This window comes from Adiantum capillus-veneris, chromosome 9 (assembly GCF_014529385.1).
Source record: "Adiantum capillus-veneris isolate H3 chromosome 9, ASM1452938v2, whole genome shotgun sequence".
Taxonomy (NCBI): domain Eukaryota; kingdom Viridiplantae; phylum Streptophyta; class Polypodiopsida; order Polypodiales; family Pteridaceae; genus Adiantum; species Adiantum capillus-veneris.
Window position 1 is genome coordinate 161,277,865 of NC_140939.1, and position 14,886 is coordinate 161,292,750.

The following is a 14,886-nucleotide window of genomic DNA, read 5'->3' on the forward strand; positions in this document are numbered from 1 at the left end:
TAGTAATTACAAGGTCCAAGGGACCATCTCCCCAAAGAAATAAACAAATGTGCCCCCTCAGATCATGAAAGGGTATTCATGTAAACGATTGAATTCTTCTTTTGTTTGGTTTGGCAAAGGGTCTTTTCATTTCAAAGCCCAGTATGACTTTAGTTCTTTCTCATTTTATTATTATTATAATAAGTGCCTCCATGGCCACTTGTCAGAGGTCCCAAGCTCGAAGAGAAAGAGAGAAATGCACCTATCTATCTATTACCTACATTAAATCCATAACATTCATTTTCTCAAGGCGAGTTGGCCTAGTGGTAAAGGTGAGGGGCTCTAAGCGCTCCCACTATGGTTCAACCCCGGAGACATGTGGATGTGGGTGTGGGTGAGTGGGCGCAATCTCATAAAATTAGTCAAAGTGAAGCTTTGAACGGCTAAAAAAAATTAAAAAATCCATAACATTATGATGTGGGTGGTGTACACATGTCCGTGTATGCCATGTTTGGCTTCCTTCGGTTGGGCCTTCATAGGAGCCCACTCAAAATTTGAAATTAGGGACTCGAAACCTCCCTATGATACTCCCTTTGATTTTGCCATTGTGTTTGCGACAAACGCAAGAGATAGAGTGGGATTTGCCCTCTTTTTTGCCTTTCTGCTAGAGCCTACCACCCTCTTTGCTTTCTCTCCTTCACATCAAAGCCTTCATGATGTTTTCTCCCACGACTCTCAATCCACGAAGTGTAGGTAAGATGCGAGTGTGTGCCTGTGTGTGTGTGTGTGTGTGTGTGTGTGTGTGTGTGTGTGAGAGAGAGAGAGAGAGAGAGAGAGAGAGAGAGAGAGAGAGATGATTCTTTTCAACAAGATCATTGGTGGTGACTTTCTCTTTCTCTCACATACACATAGACACAAGAGAGAGATACTCTCAATTGTGTTTTTGGCACGATCATTGGTGATGACATTCTCTCTTTCACATGTACACACATCATCACCACATACACACACATACATGATACTTATCTAGCTCTCTCTCTCTCTCTCTCTCTCTCTCTCTCTCATACAAGTGCCATACAAGATGAAAAGATGCATCACTTCTGAACGTAAACTTGAATAACTCCCATTTTTCATAGATTGTTTATTGCTCCATCTTCCCCAACTTAAAAAATCTTAAGAGGATTTTTGTTTGGATTAATTGTTGATGTGTGTACATAGGTGACATCATGGGTGTGAAACTCATTTGTATATGAGGAAGTAAACTGGATTTTTTTTTATTTGTATGTGTAATTATGCATCTAAAATTGTTCTTATATAATGCATCTTTGTTACCCTTAGCCTATCATCCCATATGTTAGGGGCTGAAAACAATTTTTAAATTCATTTTTCATTTTCAAAATTTTAAAAGCTTAGTATCATAGATATTGATGAAAGTAATTTTGCACTCTATTTACTTTCATGTTGTTATATGTGCACATGTTTTGATTGATTGTTCGAGGTTGTGTACATGTAGGTGTTGTTGCCTCATTGTTGCATGCTTTCTATAGTTGATTGTAGGGTTCTTGGAGTCAGCCGCATAGGGAAGACTCGAGAGCACAGTATTGATGGAGTTTGAAGCTTTACACCCTCTTCAATAATATCCTTCGCACACATGTAATACACAATATGAATGGAGTTTGACTTCAGGTGTGAGTCCATTGGTATGTGTACTTAGTGTACATAAGTGACATGCATGTGAAACTCATGTATAAATGAAAGGCAAAAATGTAAACACATTTTGTGTTTTTTTGTATCGAGTCTGTATCATAGTTATCTGATAACATGAATTTTATACTGCTTCGTGAAAGTTGCCTATTCATTGTTTTTTTCAATCAAGTCTCAAGAGGTAATGTTTTTTGGTGTACACACTCTTTGGTTCTATAGCATGTTGCTCAAGGCTTTTGAAGCACTTAAAATACTAGAGATTCTGAACAAGAGGTAAATACTATTAGGTCTCAAGTGGTAATGTTTTTTGGTGCACACTCTTTGGTTCTGTAGCATGTTGTTCAACATTTTTTGAAGCAGTTAAAGTACTAGAGATTCTGAACATTGCTATTGATGGACACATATTATTTTTTTCTTTTTAAGGAATGATTTGATTTGAATGCTAGATAACAATTATGATCTTCACAGACTCCATTGTTTGCTTCTTCTCACATGGTATCTACAATACCACTTACAAAGCCTATAGCACCTTGTAACATGCAAGTTTTCATACTTTGCACGAGTCATGTCCTTGAGGATCAAGCACTTTATTGAGATATGATTTCCAATTTTGGCATGCACATTGTTTGTCTCTTCAATTTTGAAGTTCCCAACTCGATCTCCTATGTTTAGGCAAAGCTGCTCCCTCTCTTATGGTCCTCTATTTCTTTCTCTTCTCTTTCTCTTTAACTCCCAAATTTACGTTGTGGGGATACTTGCACACATGAAAGGCATATTCTTGCTATGTAGATGGTGTGTAGTGCAAAACAAGAGTATGCATGAAAAGAAAGGTGTTCTACTTTTAAATCTTTGGTGGTTGACAAAGCCATCATCTGATTTTGGTAGCAAGGCCTCTTGCATATATGGGGGGAACTTGGCCCACAGTAATGGGATTTGTAAATGTCTGGATAGCAACCAAACTCCAACTAATCTGCTATTAGCATTGTGTTTGGACTTTGTTCGTTCACAAAAAGTGCACAAGGACATGTACAAGACATGAGGGTCTGATTCACATTAGAGTGATTACAAAATTGCCACAAATTTGCTATAAAGCGGCAAGAAAAAAGGATGGGACAAGCTAGCCGATAGGGCGACCTATAATACTAGTTCTTTTAGAATGATGATGCGAACCTTCACCTTGTTTCTTGACAAAAAGCATTCACATTTCTAAAAGAAGAGAAGAGGGAGATGTGCCCTTCATTGTTCTATCCAAGATACATCTCCAAAGGAGCTAAGAACAAAAAAAAAGTTATTCGGTTTTTTGGAGTTTTTCCAACACCCTTTCCTGGGGAGGCTTGAGTCTAATTTAGGAGAGGTAGGCTCGATTGCTTTATGGAGCAAGAGCAGGAGCATGGGGGAGTGAGTGCATGTAAGGGAGAAGCTTGGGGGGTCACTATATTAGAGATCTTGCATAGCACGTGTGCTCAATAGGTATTTATAAAACCCCTTATTCTACTTTTTTGGAGGTATATAAAGACCCCTTATGTAGCACTTTTCTCCATAAAAAGACCCCTTATGTACCAAAATTTTCACTTTTTCAATTTAAAACACCCTTGTGTATGTATATTTTTTATAAGTTCATAAGAGAAATTAACCCCTTCTGTTGAACTCACATGCTGTTCTACGTATTTTTGAGTGAACCCCCTGAGGGGAGAAGGAGACATAGATTGGGTGGAACTCACTGTGAGAGTTATCCTCTCATGCTCCTTATTCCATATTCAAGTAAAGAATAAGTAAGTTAGTAATGATGGGTTAGTAAGGGGTGCTCGGTCAGTTAGCATGAGCCCCAACAATCTCCCACTTGAATGCCAATGTGGCTCAAGTGGCCTATGTTTATACAACTTGTACAACCATGAAGCATTTTAGTGGTTTCACCCTAAACCCATAATCTCAATGCAACGCACAAACCGCTCTGAGGCTAGACTCTTTGTGAGAGCATCTGCAGGGTTGTCATCCGTATGAACCTTGACTATCTTGATTTGCTTGCTTGCCAGTATGTTCCATATCACATGACACCTGACCTCTATGTGTTTTCACTTGGAGTGAAACCCAGGGTACTTCGCTGATGCAATAGCACTTTGACTATCACAATGCAGCAGTGGAGTCTAATATATGCCAAGGTCTCTCCCCGGGGTAGTCACTTATCCAAAGACCCCTATATCACGCGCGTTCAAGAGGTAATTAATAATACCCCAATATACATACTATTACTTACATTGTGAGTCTATTTAAAAAACCCCCACCCCCCTCTGTATATATATAGTTTTATACATTTTGGTCTTTTAATAATCCTCTCCAGTTAACTCACGTGATATCATACACATTCTAAAAAGTGACCGCCCCGGGGGTCTCTCACTAGATGAGCTAACCATACAACTTCCGTGTGCTAGCACCAAAAATTACAACATACTTTGTCTCTTTGGTGGAAGATGAAATGCAATCTTCGAGACATGATTTGCATGACATGTCTGCTCCTCCAACAAATAAAAATATGTAGCTAGACGTGGATCTTCAGTTATCCACACAACCCACATAGTCCGCATCCGTGTAACCCACTATGGATGCATCATTGTTCCCAAATCATAAGCACTTGCTTGCTATACCCTTAGGGTATCTTAGAATGTGCTTCACTGCTTCCCAGTGCTTGTTGCTAGCCTTTTGCCATTAATTTGCTAACTATTCCCACTGCAAATGCACTATTTGGTTTGGTGGCTACCATGGCGTACTTAAGATTGCCTACTGCTAAAGAATATGGCATCTTGGCCATTTTGCTTTCTCAACATCAAATTTGGGAGCATCACTCTTGCTAAGTTTTGCATATGCCTGCATTGGGGTACTCAATGTAGCCTAAATTTCTGGTACCACTCTTGCTTTAAGCCATACAATGCCCTACGTAGTCTTTACACCAATCCTGTCCTCGTAGGGTTTTTAGGTTTAACTTCAAAACCTGCTAGTTGTTTCATGTAGACCTCTTCTTCTAGGTCTCCATTAAAAGAAGTTGGTTTCATGTCCATCTTCCATTTTCTTAGTGGCTAGTAGGCCAAGTAGGCCAAGCACAAGGTGAAATAAGTTCCTCTAGATAAGTTCCATTTTCCTAGTAGGCCAAGCACAAGGTGAAATGTACTCATCTTAACTACTAGAGATAAAATCTCATCAAAGTTTATGCGCTTCTTTTGCTTGAATCCCTTAGACACCAATTTAGCCTTATACTTAGGCTCACAATCTTTTGCCGTGTATTTCTTCTTATACACCCATTTACAAAGCAAGGCTTGTTTGCCCTCTGGCAAGTCTATCACTCCTCAAGTTGCATTTGCGACAATGAAGCTATACTTTGCTTGCATTGCTTGCTCCCACTTCACACTATCTTCTATTTGAAGAGCCTCCTCTTGGTAGCAAGTAGGCTCTCTGCAGTCAATGATGAACAAATGGTCTAACCTTGGTGATTGAAATTTCTTAGGGGCACGAGAGACTCGCATATATCTCCTCACTTCTTGACTACTAGACCTTTCTCTCTCTGGAGCACTACCAGTGGTAGGAATGTCACTAGTAAATTGAGATGTTTCCTTAATCTCACTTGAGGCTACGCTAGGAGATGCAAGAGATGATAGCACATCTCTCCATATGCACCATATCCAATAAGGATACATTTGTGTGATTTGTAATCTTTCGTAGATTGACTTCTTGCCAATCCCTTGCCAGTCCACATCTAATGTGGAACTTATAGTTCAATGGGATACTAGGTGCTCGATTGATGATGTATACTACTATCATAACATCCTCTACTTAAAACTCTAGAGGTAAGCTTGCCATAGATTACATGGCTATGAATCTCTCTTGGATTGTCCTATTCATACACTCAACAATGCCATTTTGAGCAGGTGTATATGACATAGTAGACTATTGTCTAATGCCTCTTTTGCTACAAAATTTTTGACTCAGTGGAGACATACTCTCCCTCGTTTTGTTAGTGTGAAGCCTTCTTGCCATCACTAGTTCTCTACCGTTGCAAGGAATTTTTGAAACATAGCGTACATTTTGTCTTTCCACTCCAAGGGGTAGACCCACACCTTCCTAGTAGAGTTATCTATGATTGTCAGGATATATAATGTCCCCCCTAGATATTTATGCAACATAGGTCCACATAGATCAATATGTACTCACTCTAGAAGATTCCTTACCTCTCTATTCAATGGCAAAGTCATAATCCTAGACTATTTGCCATAAATGCAATGTTCACACAAGCTAAAATCAGAATAGTGTAAGACACGTAAGTAGCTCAAGCACTAAAGTTGTTTCATTTCTTTTTGACTTATATGAAGAATCCGGCTATGCCACAACTCAACAGAAGACACTTCGGGAACATAAATGTATTTTTATTTCACAAAAGAGACATACAAAGAGTACAATGCGCTAAACATTTGGTCCTTCAAAATAACCAAATTTTCCTAGCAAATTATCCAAGAACCATTGCCAAAAACTGTAGTATAGCCCAAATCATCAAGCTGGCCGGTTGACAATAAGCTCTTAATAAACTTTGGCACACGTCTTAACCCTTTGAAGCATAAACTTAGTACCATTATACATACATAAATTCACATATCCAATGCCACAAATGCCAAGCTGATATGATTCACCTAGCTTGATCAAACGAAGCATAGGAGCATAACTAGAGAACCATTCCCTATGGGGAATGGGAGTAACATAGAAACTGGTACCTAAGTCAATGATCTGCTTTTGCACATAACCCTCATCAAGAGCCAGTAATGTATTTGTACATAAGTGAGCAGTGAGTATCAAGACATCTGCAGTTACAACACGTCAAGTACAACCTGAGCTAGTGGGACTCAAGTATATTGAGCTCCTCAATCTTCACATTGCTGTTAGGAGTGTCAAACTTGACAATGGATTTACCATTTTCATGTTGCAATTACATGAGGCAATATTTCTTCAAATGGCCTTTCTTGTGGCAATGATAACACTCTACATTTCACAGGTCATATCCGTGACTCTTGTGATCCTATGACTAATCGCTAGTATGATTGTGACCTCTTTTCCCGTGACAACCACCGTGACTAGCCATATATGCATCGCCATGCCCACTAATATCAAGAGACTGATGTCTAATCTCTTCCGTGGGCAAAGCACTAGTAACATCACTAAAAGCAAGCTTACCGCTAGGTGCACAATTACTAATGGTAGTGTTAAACATGTCCCACGATAAAGACAAAGAACATAGCAAGATAATATACTTAATTTCATCATCAAAATTTGGTCCCTTAGATGTAAGTTGTGAACAAACTGTTGAACTCATGTAAGTGTGAACTGACACTGCTATCCTCTTTCATATTTAAATGCATGAGCTTTTTCATAAAAAAACTTTATTTGAGACATTATTGCTATCCCAAGGTGAGCATAATGACTCCCATAAATCCTTTGCAGTTGTCTCATCCATAATTGCAAAGACAATGGACTCACCAAGGTGCAGGAAAATGGTCACCATAGCATGAGCATCACGATCCTCCCACTGATCATTGGTGTCAACACTCTCTCTACGCTCTTTCAATGGTGTTGCAAGGCCCTTATTGAGTAAGACATCAAGCATACATTGTTTACATATCGTGAAGTTTATGCCATCAAGATTCTTGATATAATGCTCTTCTTTCTCAGAAGATCTAGCCATAACTGACAAGATCAAATAGAAGAGAGTGGAACTAACGATTTATAGTTGTATATGTCACTACAAGATGCACGACATGGGCACAAACAAATGCCAATAGGTATTCAAGCAAACCAAACCCCTACGGGGATAAGAGTTCACAACACTAAACATGTGCTATATCACATGCAAAAAGCCATATGCATGGAACTCCCACTCGAATTGAGATGATGCAAAAACCTATCAATCTGCTATAGACACTATGAGTGTAAATATAGGGATATGGAGAATCACAATCTCAAAAGTAGACCACAGGTGTATACATCATGCCCAAAATACAAACGGCATAATTAAATCACACTCAAGACACATAGAGAGCTTAGAACACCTGGGAGTGCATAAACATCGGTGCTAAAAACAAATAACACTCCACCTATAGTGCAACATCTATAATGCCAGTGCTAAATCTCCACCTCTGAGCAATGTGCTCGGGAATAGCATCGTTCAAGAGGCTAGTGTCGCAGAGAGCTGTGCTCTCCCTGTCTTGGTCTCTACGATGCCCGAGAGCGTGTATGTGTGGAAACCAACAGAGAGACTGACAACTTGTGTCAACATATGAGAATCTGGAGTCGATGTCACCGTCATCGATGATGGTCGAAGTCACGGGTGCCGAAAGTAAGCGGTATAAGACTGACGATGATGAGGATGTTGTCGAATAAATCCTAATGTGTGTGTGTGTGTGTGTGTGTGCACAACACACACACAACCATACCCTTGTAGGATGCAACACTACCTCAACAAAATCTCTTGCTATGCACTAGCATTACCATTGAAGGATGCTCATCAAAAAGTTCATCAAAGCTCAAGCTTAACATCATATAAACAATTTGTAGATGAAAGACTACACCCAATCACATACGAGAAAGGACCTCGTCAAGCGTTTCCCTAATTTTGAGAGCATTCAAAAGTTAAAACATAGAATTATCTCATTTATGTTCTAGGTATTGTGGACCATTCATCTTGCTTAAGAAGGCAGGCTATCCACAAGCTAAAATTACCTATTGACATGTGTCCATCTAGTCCTCATGAGAGTCCTTTGGGGCAATGACTCATCCGGGCTTAACATCATGCTGTAGACATAGGATTTCATTCAACCTCTAACCCAATTGCATGAGCTAGATTGACATACACAATCAATATATCTGAAATCATGTGGGCAAATGATCTCTTGACAATTGGAAAGAATAAAGATCCGAGTATGATCCTCAAGAATTTCCACTTTTGTTTTTGAAGGATGAAATTTTTGCACAAGTAGGAAATTATAATGTCAAGGAAAGGGTTTTATTAATCTAATGGACGAGGGAGTAGGAAAGGGGGAATAGGTAGGAGTTTGCTTATATGTAGGTTTCTAGAGGTTGCCTGGGTAGATAATCACTATTATCTATTGGGAAGCATTAAGGATGAGGACTTGAAGCTGTTGATGAGGTATTGACAATCAAACCTTTGTGTCCCCTCTCGATTGTGTGCTACTCTATACTCAGATCTTTATCATACTTAATAGATGCACTCAATCTTTGATAATTGTGGAAAATAACAGGTCTAATGGATATCTTAATTCTCAAGAGATATATATATATCTTGATTATCAAGTTTGTGTCTACCTTCTCCAACAATTAACAAATAGGAGACAAACAAAGAGCCAAAATCAAATTCCATAGAGGCAATTTGTAGAAAGACAACAACAACGTTGTCCACCTATACCTAGAGCCACTACACAAAGAGACAAAGGCCTTTTGGAACTAAACTTTGAGAAGAATGACACACAAATATGCCTTACTCATATCTCCAGTTCCATTGCAGGTTCCATGGCTTGGGGAGGCTTCAAATTTAGAAAGATGTCATATTCCAAAACTTTCATTCATTAAACCTTAAGGAACTTACTTTGCATGCATGCTTTGGTCTTCTTGGATGAAGGTCAACGAGCCTATAGGTCCTTTTAATCGTCATAACTATGACAAAGAGTTTATATTGTCATACTCTCAATATGGTTTGGCCCGTGTTTACATCAAACCTGGGTAGTCATCACGAGTCTCATCATCTCATTCTAGCTCGCAAATTGTTTAAGCATGGATTTCAATGATGGGATCATTTGAGGCACAACGAAATATGGATCTTCCTAGAGGTCCTTAAAACTGCACTAGAATTTCTGTTAGAGTAGTGCAATTACAAATTCAAAGGATCGAACTGTTTAAAGAGGAGTCACCTCAATATCTTACTAGAAGAGGAGCTCCTGTTACAAACAATGCATCCACATGCCACTCATTCTTTGTTGGAAAAATACTCAATTCTAGGTGGTCGAGTATTGATTGTATCAGGTCCCAATGGAGATACATCTTCTTTCCTACTAACAAATAGACTATCCTTTTATGGATTGTGCTATGTAAGGTAGTCTAAAATGCTGGCTACAAGGTGAAAAAGATTGGAATGGGCAATGGATGCAAAGTACATGAGGATGACATTAGTATCCGCCCTTTTTTTTCACTATATTTTTGCTAATAAAGAGATTTTGTTGTTTTTTCATGATGTTCTTTTCTATATCCTCAATATTTCACATGGAGAGAGATGATGCTAGGAGAATTTTATGGATTGGGTGTGGTATTTGGCACATAACTAGAGGGAAGTAATTTGCTTTGGACTATATGGTGTTACAAGAATGCCAGAGTTTTTGGTACATCCTAGTTAATCACTTCTTCAGAGGTAGTTTTTCGCCTATTCTTTACAAGCCAAAAAATATAGCTCATCAATATATTGAAATGCAGGATTTTTGGACTACATAAGTAGTTCTTAATAAAGGGTTGGATTCTGGGTGCATCTCTAGACCATTGGATAAATTTTGTGGATTAGTGCCACATGGCAAGCTAATGATGATAATTTTTTTAAATTATTTCTTTTAGGCTCTTGTGAGAGGGTGTTGACATTTGTGTACCTCTTTCTTTGAAGAGGGGCATTGAGTATTGTGTCAAATATTATTTTTTATGCTTTTAAAATATTTTGTAATTTAAATAGTTCATTGTTATACTTTTTTCAAAAAAACAGAATGTTTTATTGTGATACCACATGTTTTAAAATACTAGTCACTTTCTATTTTTCTCTCTCACAAAGAAACCTCTTAGTATAAAATTCTTATTGATAGTCTTATGTAGCCCACAATGAATTTTCACATTGTCTTATTAGTAGTACTCTATTGGAGCTTCAAATGCTAGGAAGCAAAATTGGAAAAATCTCTTCACTATGCCTATCTTATACATTAAATGAAAGGTAGATGTTGTATCCACTTAGATGGGCTTGCCTCTCTCCTTTCTAGAGAGGTGTTCGTACATTGTCTTTCTTATTTTTGATTCATTAGAGTTTCCTTTTTTGACACGTTAAGGATAACATTTCCATGAGGAATAGGTTTTGAAATTTGAAGGGTATTTGAAGCTTTGGAGAGTCTAAAGTTAACTAAAACTTGTTACTCGTTGGCAAGTAGTAGGTGAATGTTAGGTTTTTTGGCGTTGCTTATCTCATAGATGATATTTATTTATTTATTGTTTTGTTTTTCTTCCGCCATGGGCTAAGGTTGGAAAATGGAGAAAAAAATACACACGTCTTGTAATCTTATCCTATTTTTGGGTCGCAAGCTTGCACTGAACGGGGCCATTTTGGCAGCTTTGGCTCATGAAAATGGAAGGGATTTGTACAAAATGACGAGGGTTGACTCTTGCAAGGGGGCCAAGTTGCAAATTTTCAATCCTTCTCTCTCTCTCCACACACGCACAAATATATAAGCAACCTTCGCTCTCATGTGGAAGTTGCTCTCTTTCTTTTGCGTGCAAATGTTGAATTTTGCTACCCCCATGGACGCTCTCCTCTCGCAATCTTCAGCTACCCTGCAGACCACCGCCTTCACCTGCATGAGCACCCCACTTGCAGAGCCCAGCTTCTGCTTTCCTTCTGCTTTAGACCTCCTCTCTGCTGATAACTGCTCTTCCTCTCCAGCTTCCAAGAAAAGGAAGCCCAACATACCCGACTTGCAGGCCTTTCAAGAGCAGCTTCTACTCGGCGCCCACTCTGGCTTTATGCTTATGAGTGATAACCATCACAACAGTAGCCATACCCAGAGCTTCCCTCAATGGACTAATGGGGACTACTCGCTCATTAAAGCTGCTACCCATATAAGCCATCTCCCTGGTAATGATCACCATGTCCCCATGAGTGCCACCCCCAATTGCCATGATCTTGAAGATGTCCTCAACTTCCTGTGGATGGATGATGACACGGCGTCAACGGCTCAATCTGATGCGTCTCTTCGTGTGAGCTCCGATGATCAGCCCTTTCCCTCGCTGAAGAGGGACAGCTTGGATTGGGACTACTGCTCCAATGAGTCAAGCTCCAATTTGATCGGCGAGTCTAGGAATGAGGACCCACTAGGGGGGGAACTTGTTGAGGTGGGAACGGCCTCCTCTAGGCGGGATGATAAGAGCCACTTAGCTTCCTGTCTTGCGGGGGCCAGCTGGCAGCAGAGGACAGATGTGGGTGCCTCCAGGCAAGAGGTGCAGAGTGCAGTGGAGGGGAGGCAGCAGAGGCTGCTGCAAGGTGGTGTCAGGGCCAGCTGGCAGGATGGAATAACCAGAACAGCCTGGCAAGATGGTGTCAGGGGCGGCAGCTGGCAGGATGGTGGGGCTAAGGCCATCTGGCAGGAAGTAGGGGCTAGGGAAAGCTGGCAAAGGTGCAAGGTAGCTGAGGGAGGAGATAGGGCTAGCTGGCAGCAGGCGGTTACGGGCGGCCCGGCGGAGCGGGCAAGCAGGAGCTGGGCTGGCCCCACGCTTTTGGACATAGAGTCTGCTCTGGCTCTTACTGACCAGAGCATGAGTGGACCGCCGACTCCGTCGTCCACAGCTGATTCCAAGCAGTATATACGGCCCATTGCAACCTTCCTGGATGTGAAGGCGTTGCTCTCGCAGGGAGAAACCCCACAATATCATCAAGATAGCCAGTAAGGGGCTACAATTGTGTGTGTGTGTGTGTGTGTGAATTTCCCATTATACCTGCATTTTGCGTTTTGCGCGTTTCTCTGCGTGCACTCTTGATCATAATATTTGGGCCGCTTGCAGGAGCACTACAAGCGCATGGAGGCTGAAGCTGCAAAAGAGAAGCAGCCAGGAACCCAAGTACACCATCAGAGTGGAGAGCGAAGAGAAAGCTCTTGGAGATGGTTACAGATGGCGCAAATACGGCCAAAAAAGCATTAAGAACAGCCCTTTCCCCAGGTAAAAAAAATTCAAGATTCTGGTAATATCCGGTTCTTATAATTTATTAAAAAAGAACCGACTCAAATCGAGTGTCTTCAATTGTACTTTGAAGAGATGGGAGACTTTCAGTCTCTTACCACGTGCTTTTTTACCATTTTCACCTGCCCCATCCACCTTCCACGTTTTTATATATATTTTTAAGAGAATTAATCTAGAACATTCTTTCTCAACCTAAATGCCTAGAAGATCTTGGCAGCTTTTAACTTAAGAAGTTAAGAGGCTGCTCACATGCCATGCTTGAGGTAGACCCCTTTGCCACTTCTATACTCGTTCGTCCCCTCCTCGTCCCCACGGCCTATTCTCCCTTTGATACGTTTAATGTAATGTGTGCGTTGGGGTAGTAGCGTCAAGCAAGAACACTCACTAATGGTGCCAAATTCTTTCTATCTTTGTGCTTGTAATGCTCTTTGGCGAAAGGAAAAGGGGGGGGGGGGGGGGGGGGACGAGTGTAGTTTGTGTTAGGTTCGATGCGTCGCGGTTGCATCTCAAAAAAATCGAATATTGCTTGGTTCTTTGTTCCTCCAATTTGTCTCAAAAATTATGAATAAAGGTCAATGGGCTCCCCTTAACAGGAGCCCATAACATTCCTTAATTCACATTCCTCATCAAGGAGCTTAATGACATTCTATTTCTTGCACCCAAACCATGTCTAATTTTGCTTCACAAATGTGTACAATACTAACATGTATGTATAATACATAAATATTCAGCAATACTTGAAATTCTTTACTAATTGAAGTTTGTAATTGATGCATTTGCTCTGCAGGAGTTACTATAGATGTAGCACTGGCAAATGCAGTGCGAAGAAGCAAGTAGAGAAGTGTCAAGAGGAGGAGGGCCTTTTCCTTGTAACTTATGAAGGCATTCACCTTCACCATAAGCCAAACATGATGCACAAGTTTCGCATGCCGGGAGATGGGGTCGAAGATGAGAAAGAAAAGTGTGCATCACTTGAGACAGAGAAAAGCCCTTCCTCTCCATCTTCTTCCACATCGTGCTCCCATTCCATCCCTCTCAATAACTAGTTCTTCTCCTTGAATGTAACTATTCTCTTAAGTGTGAAAAGAACAAATTTAGGTCTCTTTTTATACATACTTTTCTTTTCTTCCTCTTGTTAAAAATAATAACCTTATGTAGATTTCTTTTTGTGAGTTTTGAGGGATTTGATACCCTTCCATTTCTCTCAAGCGATAGTCACATATTTTGTAAAGAACTTCCAAGGGTTGTTACTTATTTTGACATCGCTTCTAGGGTCATTGAAGAAGGTAGTGGTAGCTTGTTCTTTCTCCCCCACTTGTTTTTAATGAGGAGAAAAATGCACCACGTGAAGATGGTAATTGTGCAAGATCAAATTTCTTCTTAAACAAACTACCAAATCTTATTCTTGGGAAAGACTCCATAGTTTGCTAGTTTGATGGACTATTCTGGTTCTGTTGCTTATGAAAAGTTGCCCTCACATTTCAAGGTTCATCTTGTTTTTCATGCTCAAGATTTTCACTCGTAAAAATGTAGATATAGCATGAGTTCAAGAGGATGGGTTTCTTAACCCCACTCTTTACATGTTTTCCATGGGCATAAGGAACCAATCAAAGGGAATTTACACATATTGAATAGAAAAAGGGTTCTTTTATACATGAAAAATCTACAAACCAGAGGCATTTAAGGTAGTTTGCGAACACATGTTAATGGTGGCAGTGCTATCTATCTTAGTCTACCCTAGGGTGCATGCAGTATATGTGTTAGCAAATTTTTCATTTTGGAGCCACGTCCTTGATGAATATGTGGATGGTGTGATTTGTTTATGGAGGGACCAATTAGTGCACAGGGCCTTACGGTGTCCTGGATTGCAATTACTACAGGCTATGCTAATGTGGATGTGGGATGTTGTTGAGAGATATGTTATGATCTTTTGAGGAGCACTCAAGGACAATGATGGTCTTTGACACAACCGCATCCTTGCAAAGGTTTTTGAGCACATAAGGGTATAGACTTCTCAGATAATTGGTCCATTTAAAGGTGGTCAACCTCTCTCTCCACTTTTTGATATGCCCAAAGGACAAGGCATTAGAGTTGCTTCCTATTTTTTGGCTAAAAATCGAGTTCTGATGTGTTTATTTTTAGAATTAAAAAAAGTGTGATTGATTTATAGAGATAGTG

At 40.1% G+C, this 14,886-nt stretch overlaps 1 protein-coding gene across 1 annotated transcript; it reads left to right on the plus strand.

The window, feature by feature from the left end:
- Positions 1-11,180: 11,180 nt before the first annotated feature.
- LOC147451486 (uncharacterized) lies at positions 11,181-14,114 on the plus strand. The gene is made up of 3 exons (XM_086520944.1): positions 11,181-12,413; positions 12,532-12,687; positions 13,496-14,114. The coding sequence occupies exons 1-3, from the start codon at positions 11,221-11,223 to the stop codon at positions 13,752-13,754; spliced, it is 1,608 nt and encodes a 535-aa protein (XP_086377070.1). The 5' UTR covers positions 11,181-11,220; the 3' UTR covers positions 13,755-14,114.
- The last annotated feature ends 772 nt before the right edge of the window (positions 14,115-14,886 follow it).